The sequence below is a fragment of the Carettochelys insculpta genome, chromosome 30 (genome assembly GCF_033958435.1).
Source record: "Carettochelys insculpta isolate YL-2023 chromosome 30, ASM3395843v1, whole genome shotgun sequence".
In the NCBI taxonomy this organism is placed as follows: domain Eukaryota; kingdom Metazoa; phylum Chordata; order Testudines; family Carettochelyidae; genus Carettochelys; species Carettochelys insculpta.
This window is the reverse complement of record NC_134166.1, coordinates 13,677,680-13,685,000: the sequence shown is the minus strand read 5'-3', so window position 1 is coordinate 13,685,000 and position 7,321 is coordinate 13,677,680. Positions and strand designations below refer to the sequence as shown.

Below are 7,321 nucleotides of genomic sequence, written 5' to 3'. Positions count from 1 at the left end.
CCTGAGCTCCCCACCCCCATGAGCTCCCCCAACCTCCCAGCCCCTGCCCTGAGCTCCCCACCCCCATGAGCTCCCCCAACCTCCCAGCCCCCTGCCCTGAGCTCCCCACCCCCATGAGCTCCCCCAACCTCCCAGCCCCTGCCCTGAGCTCCCCACCCCTGAGCTCCCCCTCACCTCCCAGCCCCCTGCCCTGAGCTCCCCCACACCTCCCAGCCCCTGCCCTGAGCTCCCCACCCCTCTGAGCTCCCCCTCACCTCCCAGCCCCTGCCCTGAGCTCCCCACCCCCATGAGCTCCCCCAACCTCCCAGCCCCTGCCCTGAGCTCCCCACCCCTCTGAGCTCCCCCTCACCTCCCAGCCCCCTGCCCTGAGCTCCCCACCCCTGAGCTCCCCCGCACCTCCCAGCCCCCTGCCCTGAGCTCCGCACCCCCCTGAGCTCCCCCACACCTCCCAGCCCCCTGCCCTGAGCTCCCCACCCCTGAGCTCCCCCACACCTCCCAGCCCCCTGCCCTGAGCTCCCCACCCCTGAGCTCCCCCAACCTCCCAGCCCCCTGCCCTGAGCTCCCCACCCCCATGAGCTCCCCCAACCTCCCAGCCCCTGCCCTGAGCTCCCCACCCCTGAGCTCCCCCTCACCTCCCAGCCCCCTGCCCTGAGCTCCCCACTCCTCTGAGCTCCCCCTCACCTCCCAGCCCCCTGCCCTGAGCTCCCCCACACCTCCCAGCCCCCTGCCCTGAGCTCCGCACACCCCTGAGCTCCCCCACACCTCCCAGCCCCCTGCCCTGAGCTCCGCACCCCCCTGAGCTCCCCCATACCTCCCAGCCCCCTGCCCTGAGCTCCGCACCCCCCTGAGCTTCCCCACACCTCCCAGCCCCCTGCCCTGAGCTCCCCACCCCTCTGAGCTCCCCCTCACCTCCCAGCCCCCTGCCCTGAGCTCCGCACCCCCCTGAGCTCCCCCACACCTCCCAGCCCCCTGCCCTGAGCTCCGCACCCCCCTGAGCTTCCCCACACCTCCCAGCCCCCTGCTCTGACTCCTGCACCCCCCACTCCTTTCCTGAGCCCCCCAAGGACCCGTTGTGGGCAAATCCACTAGCTTTCTTTTAAGGATCTAGCTGCTGTTATGGGATCATTGGAGGAGACATGGCCCTTTAACAGCCCTCAGGACAGGACGGCCCTGCCTGCCGGGGATAACCCCCAGCCTACCCTGTCTCCCAGCCCCCCTAGTGCCAGGCTGGGGCGCCGGGGCCAGCCCTGCCTGCCGGGGAGAGCTCCCACCCAGCTGTCAGCAGAGGCAGGTCCCTAACCCCGAGGGATTCGGGACCAAAGCAGAGACCAGGTCTGCACAGAGCCGTCAGGCAGCCTGGCTGGGCAGGGCCGCTCTCCTGGGGGCAGGGAGGGCAGAAGATGGGGGGGTGACAATCAGCTGCTCACCCTCCCCTGGGAGTGCGGGGCGCATCCGAAGGGCCTCTGCGACGGAGCAGGTGCGGTGCCGGGGGCGGGGGGTGGGGTGGGGATTTCATTCCCCTGCTGGGGCTGCGGGTGTGTCCGACTGCCCTGCCACAGCCCGTGGCGCCTGCCTCAGTTTCCCTCGGCCCAGTGTCAGTGCATAGTGGCGAGGGGAGTGGCGGTGTGACACCGGCTCACGCGTAGGCCGGGGCCCTCCCTTCTGTTTGTGACCTACTCAAGGGGGAGACCCCTTTCTTCCCCTGGGGACTGGACGGAGGCGGGAGGAGGGGTCTGAATGGGCACTGGGCGGTGGGGTGGGGCAGTCGGGTCTGGCTGGAGAGGGCTGAAGGGGGCAGGGCCCAGTTGAGGGGACCCCCCCCCCGTCCGCCCTCCCCAAGCTGGGTTATGATAGGAACATCTGGAGACACACGTCGCTCGTAGACCTGGGAGGGACCTTCACAGGTCATGGGGTCCAGTCCTCTGATGGCCCCTGTGCCACCACGTCTGTGCCATGCTGGGTCCGGTGCCGCGGAACCCATCTGTGCTCCCTGCTGAGTGAGTCGCTTCTGCCTGCGCTGGGGAGCAGCGCCTGGAGACCCCCCTCCGCCAGCAGCATTGCCCTCTGGATTCCACTTGGCAATGCCAGGACCCTGTGCCAGCTGCGGCTGGGCGGTGCCAGGACCTTGCACCAGCTGCTGCTGGGCGGTGCCAGGACCCTGCGCCAGCTGCGGCTGGGCGGTGCTAGCACCTTGCACCAGCTGCTGCTGGGCGGTGCCAGGACCCTGCGCCAGCTGAGGCTGGATGGTGCCAGGACGGTGAGGGAGAGAATCTCGGCCACACGTAGGCACGGAGGTAGCCCTGCCCGCCCTGCACCAGGGCTGGGTTCTCCCGCGATGACATCAGCCCATCTCCCCGAGAGACGGCGCCCTGGGCCCCTCCCTCACCTGGCTGTGGAGACACAGGGGTGTCCGCCCTCTGCCCAGGTGCTGGCGTGAGAGTCGAGCCCGGCTGTGGGCGAGCTGGTGTTCAGACGAGGCCGTGGGGGCGCCGGGGGCTCGTGCGAGTGTTTGTGGCTCCCGTGGGCAGGGCGCGTGCGATTTTGTGCACACTCGTGCGTAGAGGCGATAGAAGTTGCAGGCTCCTGGCCCTCGGCCCCCGCAACCCCCCCAGTTGGCCTGGGGTCCCCAGGAGAGAACAGCCTCAGATCACACGGGCCATGCCCAGCCCGCTCCCTGGCAGTGCTCTGTGCAGACGTCAGCTGCCTGACCGCCCTGCTGGGCACCCCCTCTGCTGCCCGCCCAGGCCTGGCTGCCAGGGACGGAGGCTGGGCACGGCCTGGGGCAGGCGCAGTGGGGGAGGGGGCGCAGACAAGGCTGGGTCCCAGAGGGGCTCTGGGGGCTGCACCCCAGGCTCTGAGCTAATGGGGACCCTGCAAAGAGCTCCCCAGGCCCCCAGAAGTGCAGCCCCCCAAGGCCTTGTCCAAAAATGACATCACCCAGACCCAGGCAGGAAGTTCGTGCCCCGGTGCCCAGCTTGTGACCCTGGGCTCGCAGGTGTGTGCCTGGGCAGCCGGTGTCTGCAAGTGTGAGCTTGTGCATCCAGCCACTCACCCCGCCAGGGCCCCCCTCATCTTTACCCACCCCTAGAATCACCCACCCCCACAACAGGGAGGGACCTCGAGAGGTCAGAGACTCCAGCTGCCTGCCCTCACCTGGGGGGGGGTGGGTACATGGGCCAGGGGCTGCATCAGTGGGTCCAGCCCCCCATTCCAGTGTAAGGAGAGGGTCTGCTCCCCCCGCCACGGTGACCCTGGCTCCCTCGGAGGCTCTTAGTAGCTTCAAGCGGCGTTGGGGGGTGGCCCCAGTGAGCAAGGAGGGGCTGGGGTGGGCTCATGGGGGGCTGTGCTGAGGCTGGCCCTGAGGGCAACCCTACCCTCAAACTTCAGCCATATGGAAAACAGGGGCCACGGCACCCCCAGTTCTGCCGCCCCGGGCAGGGCCAGATGTTTCAGGGCTGTTTCCATGTGAGCTGCCCTGCTGCCCGTTGCCTGGTTCTGGTAGCAGGAGGGTTAGAGCCCCCCGGGAAAAGCTGGGTCCTCAGCAGCCACCAACGGACCCCCCGGCGGGAGCCCTCCATGGGGCTGGGGCCCTGCGGATGCACAGCTGGGGGACAGGAGGCAGCTGGAGCGACCTGACTGTGGGGCCATTCCAGGTGTGGGGGGCCCCGTGGCCAGCAGGAGCCCAGCTCTGCAGTCCTGTCCAGCGCAGAGACACCCAGTGCTTCCTGGAGACGAGATCAGCTGGGTCGGGGAGTCGGCGGAGTCAGATGGGACCCCCCCGGCTCAGGTGTCCGCAACCCAGACACTCCTGGGAGGCCCCAGAGCACCAGGGGAGAGAGCCTGTGGGGTCAGCCAACATCTGAGATACCCCAGAGGCTCAAGGGAGTCTCACGCTGGGCCAAGCCGGTGCCGTCAGGTTCCCTTTGCCCAGCGCCAGCTCTGCGTGGGGAACCACCGACCCGCAGGGCTGGCTCCTGGCTCAGCCTCACCCTGCCCCTCACCAGGGCTGGGGTTCTACCCTCTGTCCTCCCTCTGCTACAGCCCTCCTGGCAGACAGAACCCAGGAGTCCTGGCTACCCCACTCCAACCACGAGACCCCACTCCCCTCCCAGAGCCGGGACAGAACCCAGGAGTCCTCACTCCCAGCCCCCTCTGCTCCAACCACTACACCCCACTGCTCTTCCGGAGCTGGGGCCAGAACCCAAGTGTCCTGGCTCCTGTTCAGACACCAGACAGGCAGCAGTGAATCCCCCGGTGTGACGCTTGGGGACGGCCCCCCCTTTATGAGAACGTCAGTGGGATGCCAAAGGAAGGGGGGGGGCCCCGCTGGAGGGGGCAGGGAGAGGCCCGGCTACACACTCGTCTCTCCGCCGCTTGCGCCAGGCTCCATCCGGCCCCCTGCGGGAGGTGCAACCTCAGGCTAAGCCGGAGGTCGGTTTCGGGATGAACAGTATCATCGCACCTAGGGGGAGAGGAGGGACTTGGCTTCAGCACCGTCGGTACCACCCCAGAGACGGGCGCATCTCAGCGCCAGGGCGAGGTCCCAGCGGTGTCCCCGCCCGTCGCCGCCAGCCACGTGCGGAATAAATGTTGTCAGCCGCACTGAGGCATGCGCCGAGGTGCACCAGCAGTGGGAACACACGCTGCCGGCTGTGGGTGCTGCTGATCAGCTGGGCGGTTTGTGAATCGCTGCTGAGCAGCCGCCGTCCATGTGCCCAGCTTCTGGGGGCTGCTGCTTCCTGTGTGCACACACTTGCCCCGGGCTCCACCCCAGAGGTGGCCGATTCTGAGCGCCAGTTGAGGGCTGCCCAGGTACCGTCTCCCAGGGCCGCACTCACCAGTGAGGAGGAAGAGGGGGAAGGAGGCCCAGCCGAGGCCGAAGGACCAGCCGAGGGTTAATTGGCTTAGAGTCTCATGAGCTGCAGTTTCTCCTGTGAACACGGCCATGGCGATCATGGCGCACAGCCCTAGGGCAAAGGGAACAGCACAGATACCTCTTAGTGTGGCTCTGCCCCAGCCCAGCCCCCGGGGGAGCTGCCAGCACCCAGAGCAGGGTCCTGCTGGGTGGGCGCCCGGCTTGCGGGGCTGGGGGTAGTGTGGGGGCAGAGGCCCCGTGGGCGCGGTACCTGCACTGAAGCTGCCCACAGCAGAGACCAGGCTCAGGGACACGGGGCCGAGGTGGGAGCGGAAGAACGAGGCGACAAGAGTGATGCTGGAGGCGAACCCAGCGAACATCCCCAGGAACAGGAAAGCCCTGGTGGCGTCAAAGTAATCTGGAAAGACGAGAGAGACCCGGGCTCACCTGGAGAAGAACCCGGCAGCAAACTCAAATAGAGCCCAGGAGTCCTGGAACCCAGCCCCTGGTCCTCCCCTGCTCTCACCACTAGACCCCACCCCCACTGGGAACTGGGGAAAGAACCCAGGAGTCCTGGAACCCAGGCCCTGGTCCTCCCCTGCTCTCACCACTGGACCCCACCCCCACTGGGAACTGGGGAAAGAACCCAGGAGTCCTGGAACCCAGCCCCTGGTCCTCCCCTGCTCTCACCACTAGACCCCACCCCCACTGGGAACTGGGGAAAGAACCCAGGAGTCCTGGCTCGTCCAGTGGGGCTGGCTGGTGGCACAGGTGGGTTTCCTGGCACAGCCGCCTGCCCTTACCTGGTGTTATCGGATTTTGTGTACAACTTGTGGTGCAGGTCTTCCAAAGCCCCATATGGAACCCACTGCTCGTCAGCCAGTAGTCGGCACCCAGCGCGAGCAGCAGCAGCAGGAGGCTGAGCAGACTCAGGATGGTGCTGGTGATCCGGAGTAGCAGCATTGCGGCGGGAGCTGGGGGCCGAGGAGCCAGGATCTGGGAGGTGCCTGGCAGGTGAGGAAGAGCGAGATGGGAAACGGGGCCCCAGAGCCCCAGCCACAGGCTGGGGCTGAGTCCCACGGAGACGGGGGCAGTGGACGGGTCTCAGCTCCGCAGGGCAGAGACAGACGGGACCTGACAGCTGTTGAAAACCAAGTCAGGAGCTGCCGCTGGCTCCTCTGGGCCCTGCACCGCCCTCGCCACACCCAGCACAGCCTGGGCAGTGGGACGCCGGGAATCGCTCTGCTGGGTGCAGCGGACAGCCCCGGCTTCCCCACGCCCGGCTGTGCCGGTGAAGCCCGCGGTGAGAGGCAGCGCTGCAGGCGTCCGGTCCTAACCCTCATGCTCCAAGGTCGCAGGTGGCTGCCAGCAGCGGTCAGGAAGGGACCTCCCCACCAGCCGGTTCTTCTCTGCAGGGCTGGAGATGGGGCACATGGGGGCTGGGGCAGGGCTCTGGGGTGTCAGCTCTCTCTGTGTCAGGGCCTCAAGAGCCCCACTGTGGTGGCCGGCTCTGCACCAGCCGGCTCCCAGCCCTTCCTCCCGCCGCGGCTCTGCCGGTTCAGCCGCCTCCCCATGCTGCAGCCCCGTCCAGCCCAGCACCACCAGCGCCCCTGTCCCAGCCACCGGCCCCAGCAGCACAGCTAGAACTGGGCTGTGGGAGGAGGGTGCATGGACGAAGAGACGGGCGGACGGACGGACGGACCCGGAGTCTCTCTGGCTGGGGCCACATCCAGGGGACTGTGCTGAAGGATCCCTCCCGATCCCCCCTCACCTGCTGTCTGCCACCTCCGCCCTGAAGGGTCCGACTGCTCTGATCTCTGCGCTGCACGGAGCCCCTGGGCTTGGCTGTCGCCCCTTATACCTGGGCTGGTGCCTGGGCAAGGCGGGGTGGGGAAGGGGCAAAGTCCCATCACTGCCCCCTTCTCCTCCCAGTCCTCCCCCACCAAGGCATCTTCCCCTCCCACCCCCGGCCCTGGCCCTGGCCCTGGCCACACCCCTACCTGGCCCCTCCCCTCCTTCCTGGCTCCCCTGGAGACACCCAACCCCCCTGGGCACAGGACACCCCAGTGCCCCCAGGAGTCCTGACTCCCAGCCCCTGCCCAATAACCACTAGGCCCTGCTGCCCTCCTGGAGCTGGAGAGAACCCTGGAGTGCAGGGGGCGTGGGGGGTTTGGGCGGGGGGGATATGTCCCTGAGGAGAAATGAGTCAGGAGGAGCTGGGAACAGGTTTTTCAATCCCCGCACAAGAGGGGAATTGTTCACCCTGCCTGGCAGAGGTGGCAGTTTCACCCGCACAATTGCTGAGTCAAGGCTGCCCTCGGTGTTAGCTTCCCCCCCCGTCTCCCTTTCGGTTTTGATTCCCGCTGTGGGGATCCAGGGCAGGGTGCAGGTGGGGTGGGAGACGCTCATGCCAGGCTCAGATCCCTCCCCCAGTGCATGTCCAGGTGGCTGGACAGCGGGGGAGGG

General features: G+C 67.8%; 1 protein-coding gene across 1 annotated transcript; it reads right to left on the bottom strand.

Annotated features, from left to right (window-relative positions):
- Positions 1 to 4,415: 4,415 nt before the first annotated feature.
- LOC142004054 (protein NKG7-like) lies at positions 4,416 to 6,429 on the bottom strand. Its single transcript, XM_074981476.1, has 5 exons — positions 6,372 to 6,429; positions 5,659 to 5,862; positions 5,127 to 5,273; positions 4,839 to 4,967; positions 4,416 to 4,462 (listed from the first exon to the last, which is right to left on the bottom strand). Exons 1-5 carry the CDS (start codon positions 6,427 to 6,429, stop codon positions 4,416 to 4,418), a joined length of 585 nt encoding a protein of 194 aa, XP_074837577.1.
- Positions 6,430 to 7,321: the final 892 nt, after the last annotated feature.

Coding starts and splice junctions, on each gene's coding strand:
- LOC142004054 (XM_074981476.1), bottom strand. CDS start 6,429: ATGGGGAGGCGGCTGAACCGGCAGAGCCGCGGCGGGAGGAAGGGCTGG. Junction 5,274..5,658: donor ACAAAATCCGATAACACCAG/GTAAGGGCAGGC, acceptor TCGTCTTTCCAG/ATTACTTTGACGCCACCAGG. Junction 4,463..4,838: donor CCCCCTCTTCCTCCTCACTG/GTGAGTGCGGCC, acceptor CTCTCCCCCTAG/GTGCGATGATACTGTTCATC.